General features: G+C 33.1%; 3 protein-coding genes across 3 annotated transcripts; 2 read left to right on the forward strand and 1 right to left on the reverse strand.

Moving 5' to 3' along the window:
• Window positions 1-570: 570 nt before the first annotated feature.
• On the forward strand, window positions 571-2,959 carry LOC108201338 (putative serine/threonine-protein kinase). Its single transcript, XM_064085616.1, has 7 exons — window positions 571-787; window positions 899-1,021; window positions 1,532-1,665; window positions 1,749-1,959; window positions 2,046-2,277; window positions 2,397-2,547; window positions 2,629-2,959. The coding sequence occupies exons 1-7, from the start codon at window positions 718-720 to the stop codon at window positions 2,848-2,850; spliced, it is 1,143 nt and encodes a 380-aa protein (XP_063941686.1). The 5' UTR covers window positions 571-717; the 3' UTR covers window positions 2,851-2,959.
• Window positions 2,960-3,403: 444 nt separating this feature from the next.
• Window positions 3,404-5,531, forward strand: LOC108200796 (short-chain dehydrogenase TIC 32, chloroplastic-like). The gene is made up of 8 exons (XM_064085617.1): window positions 3,404-3,607; window positions 3,695-3,926; window positions 4,011-4,090; window positions 4,176-4,329; window positions 4,437-4,515; window positions 4,790-4,874; window positions 4,982-5,028; window positions 5,167-5,531. Exons 1-8 carry the CDS (start codon window positions 3,502-3,504, stop codon window positions 5,338-5,340), a joined length of 957 nt encoding a protein of 318 aa, XP_063941687.1. The 5' UTR covers window positions 3,404-3,501; the 3' UTR covers window positions 5,341-5,531.
• Window positions 5,532-11,418: 5,887 nt separating this feature from the next.
• LOC108201340 (uncharacterized) lies at window positions 11,419-14,787 on the reverse strand. Its single transcript, XM_017369633.2, has 3 exons — window positions 12,332-14,787; window positions 12,140-12,245; window positions 11,419-12,051 (listed from the first exon to the last, which is right to left on the reverse strand). The coding sequence occupies exons 1-3, from the start codon at window positions 14,785-14,787 to the stop codon at window positions 11,419-11,421; spliced, it is 3,195 nt and encodes a 1,064-aa protein (XP_017225122.2).
• Window positions 14,788-15,414: the final 627 nt, after the last annotated feature.

Consider the following 15,414-nt stretch of genomic DNA (forward strand, 5'->3'; position numbering starts at 1 on the left):
ATTGGCTAATGGCGCTCGTGTCATATATGATGACTGCTTTCTAAGGTACCCTCACTGTTTAATAACTTCATCCTTTAAGACCAATATATGTGCTTATTTTAAAGGTTTACAACTAAGAAAAATCAAATAAACAGAGGGAGTTGTATATAATTTTTTGATTTCTGGTGAACATTGTCAAACTTTCAGATCTATTCCCTCCAGTTCAAACATAAGTTTAGTATGCAAACCAAGAAATAAGATTACTATATTACACCTCCATGATATAAAAACCAATGAGAAAAAGAAGTTCTGTGTTTCCCTTATTGTTTTTTTTCCTTTTGATCAAGCACTCTATCATTACAAACGAATGTCCTCAAGGATATTTAAATTTTTTGTTAATCAAGGTACGACAGCAATGACTTTAAAACTACAGCTACTGCTATAGGCAATACGGGAAGATGTGACAATGATACTGTAGCGAATAGAATATCAGCCAATTTTAATCCAGCAGCCGGAGAAGTACTAAGCAATCTATTTCTTGCGACTCCTAAGATAAAAGGTTTCTATGCTGCGATAACAGAGCAGGTTTTAGGTAGCAACACAACGGTATATGGTGTGGCACAATGTGCTGAAACAGTAAGCGAGTTGGAATGCCAAAATTGCATAAATGTTGCTTTTGAAAGCATCAAAAGTTGTCCTCCTCGGTCTGGGGCAAGAGCTATTGATGCTGGTTGCTTTATGAGATATGCAGACACCGCTTTCTTTCAAAGTAATCAGACAACAAATATCAGAAAGTACTTGGAAGAAGGTAAGACAACCTATTTTAGTTCTTTCTACGTATAGAGGATTCAAAGTGTAACTAGAATAATTGTTAAATCACAAGTCACAACAATGTCACTAATGATCTGGTAACACTCAGGAGGATCAAGTAATAAGACCGCAATCGTTGAAGGTATTGCTGGTGGTGTAGGCATTCTTGTGCTCCTACTTGCTTTGCTTTTATGGTACTTGTTATCAAGAAAGAAAAAGGTAGCTCAAAGAGGTAATTATGGTCCATTTTAGTCGGCGGGAAATGTGTTTTTTATGGTTATTATTGTTATTATATATACTAGCGATCAAATACAAACCACTCCTTAAATATAAACTAAAAATCAGTTCAATTTAGTGATTTTCTCTTTAGAATTTAATGATATTCCTCTTAGAATTTAGTAATTTGTGTTACATAAATTGGGGAAAATTTCCAGAAACCGGTGAAAATCTCCAGATCTCTTCACGTAGTCGATTCAGGTGGTGATGGCGGTGGTGGAGATAGTGGAGGTGAAGGTGGAGATGGAGGAAGTATGAGTTTAGCAGAAATCTCGGCGGGCACAACCGTCGTGTCGTTAACAGAGGATAGTTTGTAAAATAAGGGGTTGCAGTAGAATAAGACTCTAAATATATACTTACAAACTTTAATTTTCGCATGCTTAAATCATGAACCGATAATTATATCACTTGGACTTGCATGAACAATAATCTTTTTTGCGTGAAACGTTTCTTACCTGTATACTAGGTGTAGGTGATATATTTGATATATCCAAGCTGGACGGACCAATGATTTACCGTTTCAAAGATTTGAAGTCAGCCACACGGAACTTTAGCGAAAGCTCTAAAATAGGAGAAGGAGGTTCTGGAGATGTGTACAAGGTGATCTTAATTTTACAATAAAGCTACCTAATGTGATATCAATACTCTACAGTACTAAGATTCTTGTTGATGCTAATAATTAGGGCATAATAAAGAATGGAGATGTAGTTGCTGTAAAGAAACTTTCTATAGTGGCAGGCAAAGGGAAGCCAGATTTCAAAAGTGAACTTAAGCTTATAAGTATTGTTAATCATCGCAATATCATCCGTCTGTTGGGCTATGCTGTCAGAGGATCAGAGCTACTTCTTGTGTGCGAATACATGGCTAACAGAAGCCTTGATAAATTCCTATATGGCGAGTTCCCTAACACTAAGTTACTTATCAGATGTAGTAACATTTCAGGCGACGATAAATTATTTAGAAATTATTACTATTATCAGGTGAAAAACAGGGGTGTCTCAGCTGGAAACAACGTGTTGCTGTAATTCTTGGGATAGCTAAGGGCCTTGTATATCTGCACGAACAATCTCATTTGCGTATAGTGCACCGAGATATAAAATCAAGCAACATTCTACTTGATGGTGATTTTCAACCCAAAATTGCAGATTTTGGGCTGGCAAGACTAATGCATTACGATCAAAGTCATCTTAGCACTAGATTTGCTGGGACTTTGTAAGTCAATCACCAATTATCACTTCAGTTATTTATTTTTTATAGTTTATTTACTTTCCAAAATTAGATTTTACTTGGTAAAATTCATCACTTTGATGCTAAAGTACCCGAATAAACAGGGGATACACAGCACCGGAGTACGCCATCCATGGACACTTGTCTGAGAAAGTTGATACCTACGGTTTTGGTATTGTAGTCCTTGAAATTTTAGGTGGCCGAAGGTGCAACAATTCGAAGACAGAGGCATTTTCGTGTTCCCTCCTAGAACATGTAAGAAATTCTTACATTGCATTGCTTCTGTTTGCCTGTGAAGATTTTGAATCTAACTCAACCTTTTACCGTATATTGCAGACATGGAATTTGTTCAAACATGACGCGTATTTGAATTTGGTCGACAAAACTTTAGATCCTGATGAATATGAGATTGATAACATTAAAAAGATAGTAGAAATTGGTCTGATGTGCACTCAGTCACCAAGTTCTGCGAGGCCAACCATGTCTGAAGTAGTTGGTTTGCTTACAAGTGATCTTCCCATCAAGGGAAATCCACCTGGGAAACCCATAATTTTCTAATTATAGAAGCGGAATTGTAACTATGTTATCTTCACTTCTTGTCCATCGACAATGTCCGACTATTGGCACCTATTGTTGGAGTTGTTAATCAAGATAATGCTTCGGTGCTTACTTGTTATTCTAATATCTTTTGAATAATTTATAAATATCTTTTTGATCATAAGAATATATGCTAAATTTGTTATTCTAGAATCTTATTTGATGCCCAAAAAAAGATAATTCTTTACGGATGCCTCTTAAAAAAACTATTTTCTGACGACCAATCTACATGTGAAGGAAATAAGTCTTATTAGTTCCATATATAAGAATGTCAAAAGCAAATTGGAAGATTCACTTGGCTGCAGGGAGATGAATGGGAATAATTCTACCAAGCACCCACAAAACTAAAAGAAGAAAGTAAATATGTTATTCTTTATAAAGCATATTTCTAGAAACAATTTTCTTTTGCTTATACGCACTATGTTTAATAATTAACTATTTAGACTATAAATGTATTTTAAATAAATATTTAGCAATATGACTGTCATATAATGAAGAAACTTATTCAAAACTTGTAACAAATTGCATGAACTGAACTTCACACTTGTCTGTAGGCTCCTCTCTATATAAAGGCACAGAGTATCCTTTAACATTCACTGTCAGCCATTTGATATGTGGATATTCGGATGCAAAGGCAACTCTGGATTTTCTGCTCGTTCCACAGCTGAAGAAGTAACACAAGGGATCGACGGAGCTGGTCTCACTGCCATTGTTACTGGTATTTTTATCGTCTCACTTAGATTTGACCTTTCAAGTTACAGTACAATTTTTAGCTTTTAATTTTACATTTGTGATATAATTTCAGGAGCATCAAATGGTATTGGGACAGAGACCACGCGTGTTCTAGCTTTACGTGGTGTGCACGTTGTTATGGCAGTGAGGAATGTTGCTTCTGGTACGAGAGTTAAGGAAGAAATACTAAAGGAGATCCCCAGAGGTAGACTCACTGTTATGGAAATTGATCTCAACTCACTGGCATCTGTACGAAAATTTGCCAGAGAGTATATTGCCTCGGGTCTTCCCTTAAACATCCTAATGTAAGAACCATTAAAAACTACTATATCACTTATTTATCTAAAAATCTGGAGATAACTTATAAGCAAATTTTCATGTTCTAAAAGAAACAACGCAGGAGTCATGGCACCTCCATTCACTCTTTCAAAAGATAATATTGAACAGCAGTTCGCGGTTAACCATTTGGGTAAAGCCACTCTCTCTGTCAGCTAAAATATTATTCATTGTAAAATTGGTCTCAGATCTTTAAGTGAGGTATCACCTGTTTTCAGGTCCATTTCTTTTAACCAATCTTTTGCTCGAGACAATGAAAAGCACTGCACGTAAAACCCAAAAGGAAGGGAGAATAGTTAATGTATCATCAGCACTCCACCAGAACGGGTACAAAGAAGGAATTCGTTTTGAAAAAATCAACGACAAAGCAAGGTTAGTATGTATTCAAGAAATACAGTAATAAATACTTTACTCTCTCTGGCTTGTTAACAAAATATCATGTCCTTGTATTTTTAACTAATTTCACAATACGATTCTAGCTACAATGGCAATGCTGCCTATGGACAATCAAAGCTTTGCAACCTATTGCACACTAATGAGCTTGCAAGGCGATTTAAGGTAACCATTGTCTTTATCTGTCTTCTAACTTGAGATTTTTAATTAATTACAACTTTTTTGAAACTCTACTAACTGCAAAGTTGCGAGATAGGAATTTGTTCTGGACCAAACATAATTTCAATATATAATGAATTAAATCAATTGCATTTAGATTTAGGTGTCTTCATATCTCTGTAATCGTTTGTAATTCCTTAGACATATAATCCAAGTGAGTCAAGTGTGATTTTCACAAAGGTAATGCAACATTTGATTTTGTTTGTTATTGTGTGATCAGAGGGAAGGAGTAAATATTACTGCAAATTCACTTCACCCTGGAATCATTGCAACCAACTTAACGAATAACCTTGGTCTTACCGGTTGTAAGTACTCATCAACCCTTTTCGCCTTGCTTTCTAAATTCTCCATCAGTATTATTGTCACCTTGTATTTCTTGAGGACTAATTGCTACTTCAATTGTTGATCACAGGGGTGCTTAATACTTTTGGAAAGTATCTTCTCAAAAATGTTCCGCAGGTAATTCCCTTTTTATGTATCATGTTCATGCTTGACACTTCTTTTGTACTTTGTTCAACATTTTACGTGGGAGGTAAAATTTCAGAAAACTACAACCAGTCGAGATAAAGTTTATTTTTTTTCGGATTTTTTTCACAGGGAGCTGCAACTACATGCTATGTGGCGCTGCATCCTCAAGTGAAAGGGCAGAGTGGTGAATACTTTATGGACAGCAACAAAGCTGAAGCCAATGCTACCAGTTCCCTGGCCAAGGACCCAGTATTAGCTAGCAAACTGTGGGATTTCAGCTTGACCATGACAAATGGGAAGTAAATAAGCCTCAAGACATATATGCAACTCCAAGTTAAATAATATTGCAACTCCAAGAGACCAAAGAAATTATAATACCTTCAACTCTGCTCTCTGTAGTTTGTAAAATTTGCAACTTTCAAGCTGCTGGTAGAAAAAGTGTGTAATTGCTTTTATTCCAATAACTTCACTGAAATTATGATGGTATTATTGCATCAAGGCATCTACTTTATCTATAGCCTGGATAAATCAGTGAGCCGTTACTTGATATGTGACGGTATTATTGATCCTAGCCTTAATTCATAATTAAAAAAATTTTATTTATAAATTAATTTGTAATGTCATTATATTCTTTTTTTTCTATGAAAAGTTCTATCTATACTATACTATCTATACTATATTATTATTGTAATCCTAAATTTTGTTCATATTTTTTGGTTTGGTCATGTTTTTTTAGTCATTCTTATATTATTATCTTGCTAAAAACAAAAAGAATCACACTATAAATCTATCTCTTAGTAGGTACAAATCTTAAACAATTATAAGACTAAAAATCTATCTTTTATAAGTACAAGTTTTAAATAAACTACAACAGTAAAAATATATGTATTAGCTTATAAGTACTAGCTTATAGCATGAGCAAGGCACGGGAGCTTTTTAATTATTTATAAACTTTTTAAATATATTTTAAATGGTGTGAAAAAATTTAATTTATAAATAATAAATTAAAATTTTCAATAAAATAAAATTTGAAATTATGATTTGTTTGTAAGTTAGAACTGTTGTATATACGACATCACAGCCATTAATAGCTTCAAATAAACTATTAGAATCAAGTCATTCCTTTTCTCGTATGTATCATGTCAAAATATTAAATTTTTTCTATCAAATTTTAATATATATCGAGTAAAATACGTTATGCCAACTCCAATTAGATTATATTTATAAATGTATCGTATATTAGAATTATTATAATGCGATTTAAATATTTTTCAAAAAATTTATATGGTTCTAGATTAAAATTGATAAACATAATTTGTTTTGAATTAAGAAAAGGAATCATAAACATGCAATAAGAAGGTAGAATCTATTTTGGATCAAGAAATTTTTTTTGTATTCGTTCCTCACATAAATCCGGCTTATTAATTTTAAAATATATTATAAAAAAATTTTGACGGTGCGATTTATATGATTTTACGAATAAAAATGGTAGGAAATATTTATTTTGAATAAAAAAAATCACAAACAAGTGAAAGACAGAATTTGTTTTGGATTCAGAAAAGGAATTATAAACATGCAAGTAAATATCAATTGCCTTATAGAACACAAGTAAATTTTATTCCAATCTAACGGTGCTTATTTGTTCAATATACGATCCAAACGGATGATAACCTTTTGGACCATATGACCATGCGACCAAATTATCTTCCTTACGCTTGTTATAAGTACTAGCTTATAGCCCGTGCAAGGCACGGGAGCTTTTTAATTATTTATAAACTTTTTAAATATATTTTAAATGGTGTGAAAAAATTTAATTTATAGATAATAAATTAAAATTGTATGTATCATGCCAATGTATTAAATTCTTTCTATCAAATTTTAAATTATTTTAAGTAGAATATGTGACGCCAACTCCTATTAGATTATATTTATAAATTTATTTAATATTAGAATTATTATAATAATAATTTTCTAAAAATTTTTATGGTTCGAGATTAAAATTGATAAAGACAATTTGTTTTGAATTAAGAAGATGAATCATAAACATGCAATAAGATGGTAGAATTTGCTTTGGATTAAGAAAAAGTTTTTGTATTCGTTCCTCACATAAATCGGGCTTATTAATTTTGAAATATATTAGATAAAAATAATTTTGTGACGGTGCGATTTATATGATTCTACAAATAAAATTGGTAGAAATTATTTATTTTGGATTAAAAAAATCATAAACACGTGAAATACAAAATTTGTTTTGGATTTAGAAAAGGAATTATAAACATGTAAGTAGATATCAGTTGTCTTATGGAACATAAGTTAATTTTGTTATAATCTAACGGTGCTTATTTGTTCAATATAGGATCCGATGGATAAAAATAATTTTTTGACGGTGTGATTTATACGATTCTATAATTAAAATTTGTAGGAAATATTTATTTTGGATTAAAAAAACCAAAAACACATCAGAATTCGTTTTGAATTCGGAAAAAGAATTATAAACATGCAAGTAAATGTCAGTTTCCTTATAGAACAGAATTTAATTTTGTTCTAATCTAACGGTGTTTATTTGTTCAATATATGATCCAACGGATGATAAGCTTTTGGACCATAGGACCATGCGACCAAATTATCTCCCTTACGCTTATTATATATAAGTATATAATATATATATATATATAATATAATAAGACTAAAAATCTATCTCTTATAAGTACAAGTTTTAAATAAACTACAATAGTAAAAACCTATCTCATAATAAATACAAGTCTTAAATCGATCCAAAACACCACAGACATATAACTTTCGAACCTTCGGCTTGCTTTATTATTTCATTAAAAAAAATGGCGATAAAATAGAATTATAAATATATAATTTTGAATATTTTTTTCAATTCAAACACGAATAATTACATAATTGTTTCTAACTCTAATCTGTTACATGACAAATATCTTTTTTTTGCATACATATGAAGATATACGAAATATGAAAAATATGATTTAAAATTAATTGAATAATAAATTATCCCATATTAATAATAAAAAAATATTTTTAAATAGATAATAAATTGTAAAAACTAAATTTTCGTGAGAAAATATAATCCGTTGGTTAATATAATTTAATTAAAGTTCAATTTATTAATATTAAAATTAAAATACTAATAAAAAGATGTTACAATTTAAATTATAAAAAATAAATTAAGAATTATAAAACCGTCTATGCTTCGCACGGGTTAAAGGCTAGTACTGTTAAAGCCAAAACCTTAAAAGTTTCGTCGGTCGATACTTGGGCCGAAATATGGGCCTGTTTATACAACCAATTATTCTTTTTAGCTAAAATATATTATTCTTTATATTTTTAAACTAAAATTATCTTTTTTAGATTTTCCAACTAAAAAAACCCGATCCTGTGCAATTACATGGCGACAACATTGAGTTTTGCTTTCCAAGTGTAGATTTCGTTCTATACATGTTCAAGTTTTCTCTTCGTCCATCGTTCAGAGCTCTAAATCTGTGAATTTCACCGTAGCCTGCAAAGCTGTTTCCACTCCTAGGAAGCACGCCCCTTTCGGTTTTTGCTTGAGACTGTTTATTCATAATAGATACACAAAACTCGCATGCTGATTTGGTGAGCCGGTTGGTATTCGACCCACGAACCTCCTTAATTTAAAACATGCATGGTAGTATAATATCTTTTTTATCATCTATTAAATCAAAAAGTTAAATATTAGGTTAGTATGATGGGTTCGTATTTGGGTTTAAATGTCTCTTTAACTTATTAAAGATTGATTGGTTGGTTTATATCTGGGTTTATAGGTCTCTTTAAATTATAACCAGTTTTGTAAAATAACGGGAATCGAACTTAATCGATGAAGTTATAGAACAAAGATTAATCGAAGATTAATGAGACTGATCGGGGATTAATCGTATAATTAATTGAATAACTAAAAATTTAATCAGTTCGGCGAATTACAAAATATGGGTTAATCAGTGATTAGTTGTGATTAATCGTCGACTTTTAGAACAAGGCTTGTAACATGTAAAAAAAATATTTTTTAACATTCTTATTTAAATATATATGTTTGATCTAATTTTTAATTAGCCATTTGACGGACTTGACTATTAAGAATAAGTTGTTAAATAAAAAATATTTAACCACATTAATATCATAATTTTATTTTCACAATAAAATTAGTTAAATTTAAAATATATACGATGAAATAACAAATATTATAACTGCCCGTGCATTGCACGGATTATAAGTTAGTTATAATATTTTTTTTAGGAATTTCTTTACAATTACCCAAGTCTATAAAGTTTTTTTAGAAAAAATACTATAATTTCTAAAAATTCAAAAATACAATTTTTCAAAAAGAAAATTGCAAATATATCATTTTCTCAAACTTTTTTTGCGAAATACAGTTTGCACGCACAATCACAAATGTCATTGTCCTGAAAAACGCACAATCACAAATGTCATTGTCCTAAAATCCTCTCAAGTATTCTCTACAAGATATTGTCCCACTCATCGATAATTGCTATACTAGTTTGAATTTCTCTTATGGAGGCGAGTCTAGGGAGTTCATGCAGGTGGACCAGTTCTCTCAGCCATGGGATTTGAAGCCCCCGAGCGTTCCAGCACTGATGCACCAGTACTAAAAAAGCTGGCAGGAGCTCTGGTATTTAAGTTCATGGTTGCTACTTTTAATCACTTTTCTCGTTCCGTTCTCTTCTAGCTTTAGATGTTGGGTCTTTCTAATGTGTGCCCATGGGCACACATTATACACTAAATTTGATGAGTTTGGTGGATTTTAATTAGTGGACTTGATGTAAATGCCGGGGGCCATTCTTAGATGATCAATAAAAATGCACCAAACTCATAGGAATTAATGCTTATTGTGTGCCCATGGGCATAGCATAGAAAAACCGTTAGATGTTTTGTCTCAGACTATCTTGCTTGTTATATCCTTAAATCATCTCCAAAGATAAAAATCCTTAACTAAAATTATCTAGATAACGTCTATTTAGCATCCGCATGTTACTTTTAAAGATCATGTAAGAGCAAGTCCAACAGTGTCTTAGTGAAATCCCTATATATATAATAAAATATAATGTCCCAGTGATTTAGGACACTATACACATACATCTATTCCAACAATATGCCTTATCTTCATGTCTTAATATTAAAATATTAATATATTTGAATACAACTATATTTAAGCCAAGTATGAAAAGGTGTGAAAAGGGAGAGAAAGTGAATATTTTATGGATTAAAATGGTTTAGGACAAGTGTGGTAGTGCCTTATAAATAAAGCACATGTAGTGTGTCCTAGTATTTTAAGGCACCACTAGGATACTGTTGGAATACATTTTTATCTCAAATGCCTTAAATTTTAACTTAGGACACTATTATAGGGCACTGTTAGACTTGCTCTAAAAATTTTAAAACTCCAATCCTTCTCTTCCCTTAACCAAAAATGTAGTCAACCAACATGGTAGACTATATTTGTCGATCCAACAAGACCTTGAGATATAATTTTACATAAGGATGAATATAGACAACCATTATACACATTATTCTTGGAGATGCTCTTAATAGATGAAACAAGCTTCAAGCCTCACTACAACAAAACTGGAATCAGACAACACTAATCAGACAACGGACGCTGAAAAAAGCGTTGGCCGAAACAAAGACACCACACTTTTTTTTCGTCCTGGAAAAACTATTGTCTAACACCACGACCTACAATGGTTAAAAAAATGTTGTCTAGTAAATTCAATCAGACAACACTTTGTTAACTGTGGTATTGTGTAATTATGCATGTTAGACAACTGTTTTTAGAGCCGATGTGTGAAGAAACTTCAGACAATAGTTCATGAAACCGTTGTTGTAAATAGACAAGTGTTTTATTTGTTGTGTTGTTTACGAGCAGTTCAAACAAGGGTTCTATATAGTGTTGTGTGACTGGAAAGCTAACATACAAGTGTTTTTGTAACCATTGTAACATGGCCTTATAGACAAGCCTCTAATAAATAAATGTTGTCTGACTGAATGACTTTTAAGCAACATACAACAGTTTGTATTGTAAAAGTGTTGTTAATAGACTATAAAGACAAGACTTGTTTTATTTAGCGTTATGTAAATGTTTTTCAGACAAGCCTTTTTCTACAAAAACGCTTATCTGATTGGACATCATGGAAAAAAAAATAGCAGAAAAACGGAGCAAACCAGCCTGAAAACAGAGGCACACCAACAAATCCACACCAACAAATCCAACAGATCTGACTCAAAACAGAGCCAACCAACAGAGATAAAAACAAAGAAACTAACTTACATCATGAAAGTTAGTTTAGTTCATCACCAAACTAAGAATCAAATAAAATTACATCATAAAAGTTGAATTAGTTCATCTACGTCTCGCATATAACTAGTTGTTGCCTCGTCTAAATCAACATCCGGCAAATTTGGTATAAAGAACTCATTCTCAAGTTCTACTTCCACGGATCCCTCATTTTCTTCATCATTGTCCTCATGATAGTTTTTCTCGGGTAATTTCAACACCACGGACCATAATTTATCAAGAGGATCATCTATGTAACATACTTGTTTAACGTGTTTTGCTAACACAAATGGATCATTAAAAAACCCCAACCTATTCAAATTAACCAAAGTATAACCCAAATCATCTACCTTAGTCCCTCTATTCATATCAATCCAATTACAACGAAAAATAGGGATCCTAAAGTTGTTATAGTCTAACTCCCATATACCTATTATCACTCTATAAAATGTAGGCGAGGCATGCTCAACAATTTGATCCTTCCCCTGCACAACCATGGTATCGGCTTGAACACACACGCCACTGCACTGAACATTACGTGTATCATCACGATCTTTGGTGCTAAAGGTAATCCCATCCATTTTGTAACCATTGAATGTAGGGACATCCTTATTGGGCCCATTTGAGATCAATCTGATTTCTTGTGATATCTCCATTTCGTCGAGCAAATTTGAAGCAATCTGCCCAGGACATCATAAAAGTTATAAATGACTTATGTGACAGTTTTAAAAATGCACAGAAATGCTATAAATAAAGTGCACATAATACCTTTTCTTTGAACCATTCTGGGAATGTCTCATTTTGCTTATTCTTTAGCCACATTTCATTATTTTCATTTGCTGGATATTTGGTCATCAAAAAACACATGTGTTCACTGCATACAATTAGAAAAGACTATGTAAATAATAGAATAATGATATATAATATGACAATTAAGCAGAAAATTAAGAAATGACTTACTTAAAATATGGCCTAACCGCAGCCGTATTTTGTAAAACACATAAATGAGCTAAATGCAAATCATTGTCGCTCGGAGTTATAACTGATGCACCAGATAATGGCCTACAAACGGCATCATTCCTATGCCTACCATTTTTTGGTAACCCAACAGTAGCCTCTTCATGGTTCACCAAACACTCAACAGCTTCTTCTGCAATATAGGCCTCAGCTATGCAACCTTCTGCACGAGCCCGATTTCTTATATACCCTTTAAATGTCTTCATATATCTCTCAAATGGATACATCCACCTAAGAAAAATTGGCCCACAAAGCTCTACTTCTCGTACAAGATGGACGGAGAGATGAAACATCACATCAAACAAGGAGGGGGGGAAGTACTTTTCAAGGTGGCACAAAGTTTCCACCAGCTGGGATTGCATTTTCTCCAACTTATCAACCTCAATAACTTTACTGCAAATTGCCTTAAAAAAGAGACAAAATCTGATGACAGTGTTTCTGACCTGTTTTTGCAGTGACGAATGTATCGCAATTGGGAGCAAGTGATGCAAGATCATATGGCAGTCGTGAGATTTCATTCCAGTAAGTCGAAGAGTTTCCATTGAAACTAAACTTCTAATATTTGAACAGAAGCCATCAGGCAACTTCATGCCAAGAAATGACGAGCAAACTACTTTTTTTTCTGAATGAGTTAAATTCCAAGATGCCAAAGGTAACTTCTCCTTTCTCCCGGGATTTTTTGGCCTTAGCTCCGTTCTTATTCCCATGTCAGCCATGTCTAGCCAGACAGATTCCTTGTCTTTTGTCTTCTTGGGTATATTAAGCATAGTCCCAAGTAATGCTTCGCAAATGTTTTTCTCGATGTGCATCACATCGAGAACATGTCTAACCGGCAAATACTTCCAATACTCAAGTTCAAAAAATATAGAAACCTTCTTAAAAATAGGTCGAACATCACCTTTTTTGAATCGAGGCTGGCGTTGTGTTTTACCAAAGACATGACTCCTTAAATGTTTTGTTCTCTCAAGCACCTCCTCCCCGGTTAATGGAATTGGGGCAGTTTCCTTTTCCACTGTGTTATCAAAATCTTCTTTCTTCCTTCGATATGGATGTGCACGGGGCAACCACCTCCGATGCCTCATGACCACGCACTTACGGTAATTAGACAGCCTCGTTGCTTTTGTTCCATCAACACAAACAGGACATGCATTATACCCTTTTACAATGTTCCCCGACAAGTTACCATAGGCTGGATTGTCACTAATTGTCCATAATAAGATGCCTCGCAGCAAAAAATACTCCCTCTTGTATGCGTCATAAACTTGTTTTCCGGTCCATAACTTTTGTAAATCTTCAATAAGCGGTTGAAGGAACACATCGATATCATTGCCGGGTTCCTTTGGTCCGGATATCAATAAACATAGCATGATGTACTTCCTTTTCATACAAAGCCATGGTGGGAGATTATAGATTGACATCAATACTGGCCAACAAGAGTAATCAACATTTGTGCTATAAAAAGGATTGAATCCATCCGAGGATAAAGCTAACCGGACATTTCTAGAATCTGAAGAAAACTCGGGCCACTTCACATCGACATCCTTCCATGTTTTTGAATCTGCCGGATGTCTTAATTTACCATCTTTTATTCTCTCTTTGTCATGCCAAGTCATATTTTTAGCTATTTGAGGAGAATTGAATAAAGTCCTCAAACGTGGTATTAACGGAAAATACCATAGAACCTTTGCCGGAACCCCCTCCAATTCTTCTCCTTTTTTGTTCAACTTCCATCTAGATGCTTGACATATACGACAACTTGTCTCGTCTTCATCTCTTTCCCCTCGGTATAATAAACAATCATTCGGACACACATGAATTTTTTCATACTCCATTCCAAGAGCACACAAGCTTTTCTTAGCCTCGCTGAATGAAGAAAGAAAATTGTTGCCTTCCGGAAGCATAGACCCAACCAGTAGTAGAAGTTCAGAGAAGCAAGCATCCGATACTTGGTATTTTGCTTTCAAATTATACAACTTCACTAGAGCCTTCATCTTTGTAAATCCTTCACATCCCGGATAAAGTGGTTCATGTTCAGATTTAACATGGTTAAAGAAATCTGATGAATCGAGGGAAACATCATCATCACTATCATTATTCTCTGCATTGATAGGGATTTGGTCCACAGATTCTGAACTGGCTGTCCCTTCAGCGGGAGATAGACTTTCTGTAATCAATTCTCCATGCCAAATCCAACGAGTGTAGGTCTGATCTATTCCATTTTGAAAAAGATGGCACCTCACTGTTGGAGCTTTCCACGATTTACTATGTGCCCATTTTAAACATGGACAGCTGATTTTGTTTTCATCATATCCGTTCTCAAATACAAACAACAATAGTTCTTCTACTCCTCTTTGAAATTTCCTTATTCTTCTATCAGCCCTCAACCAAGACCTGTCCATCTATATTGAACAATAAATATAATCAGTTTACTACAACTATATATATTATGAACATATAAACCTGGAGAAATTTAGTACAAGACACCTTAATAACACAAATATGAATCCAGAGGGAGAGAGAACAGAGCTACTGTGGTTAACTAACTTGCAGCATTATTTATGTTAGACAACGACACCTTTGATATGTGCAAAAACTAAACTAGAAACTCTTACTAGCATCCTTAACACAGCTTTAAAATGAAATTAAATAACATCCTCTCTGATAGTAAGTTGTCAAGACATTTGTGTTGATAAGGGCCAGTCTCTGTAGTTGTCAAGATAAATAATATTTATCTTACAGTTACAGTTAAGTTCATGTTATTTGAATAGACCTTCATCCCTACTTGACTAATATTTATCAAGGAAACAATGAGTCAACCAAGACAAACTGGAGTAGATCCTCATATTTGTTAATGTTATCTTTGGAACAAATAATAGAATCTCATATTAAAATTATTCAAAATACCCTCAATATGACAACAAGCAAACAGTAGAAAACAAGATTAAGATCCAATACTCCAAAATCCCCAAATATTATCTATGAACCCTAATTTCAAATTCATACAAATTACAAATTACATACAAGTG

This window comes from Daucus carota, chromosome 9 (genome assembly GCF_001625215.2).
Source record: "Daucus carota subsp. sativus chromosome 9, DH1 v3.0, whole genome shotgun sequence".
NCBI classification, from domain to species: Eukaryota; Viridiplantae; Streptophyta; class Magnoliopsida; order Apiales; family Apiaceae; genus Daucus; species Daucus carota.

Excerpts from the sequence above, each read along its gene's own strand:
- LOC108201338 (XM_064085616.1), top strand. The coding sequence starts at position 718 with ATGAGATATGCAGACACCGCTTTCTTTCAAAGTAATCAGACAACAAAT. Across the intron at positions 1,022-1,531 it reads GAAAAAGGTAGCTCAAAGAG|GTGTAGGTGATATATTTGAT; the intron begins GTAATTATGGTC and ends CCTGTATACTAG. Across the intron at positions 2,548-2,628 it reads CGTGTTCCCTCCTAGAACAT|ACATGGAATTTGTTCAAACA; the intron begins GTAAGAAATTCT and ends CGTATATTGCAG.
- LOC108200796 (XM_064085617.1), top strand. The coding sequence starts at position 3,502 with ATGTGGATATTCGGATGCAAAGGCAACTCTGGATTTTCTGCTCGTTCC. Across the intron at positions 4,516-4,789 it reads AGCTTGCAAGGCGATTTAAG|AGGGAAGGAGTAAATATTAC; the intron begins GTAACCATTGTC and ends TTGTGTGATCAG. Across the intron at positions 4,875-4,981 it reads TAACCTTGGTCTTACCGGTT|GGGTGCTTAATACTTTTGGA; the intron begins GTAAGTACTCAT and ends TGTTGATCACAG.
- LOC108201340 (XM_017369633.2), bottom strand. The coding sequence starts at position 14,787 with ATGGACAGGTCTTGGTTGAGGGCTGATAGAAGAATAAGGAAATTTCAA. Across the intron at positions 12,246-12,331 it reads GCGGTTAGGCCATATTTTAA|TGAACACATGTGTTTTTTGA; the intron begins GTAAGTCATTTC and ends AATTGTATGCAG. Across the intron at positions 12,052-12,139 it reads CAGAATGGTTCAAAGAAAAG|ATTGCTTCAAATTTGCTCGA; the intron begins GTATTATGTGCA and ends TGTCCTGGGCAG.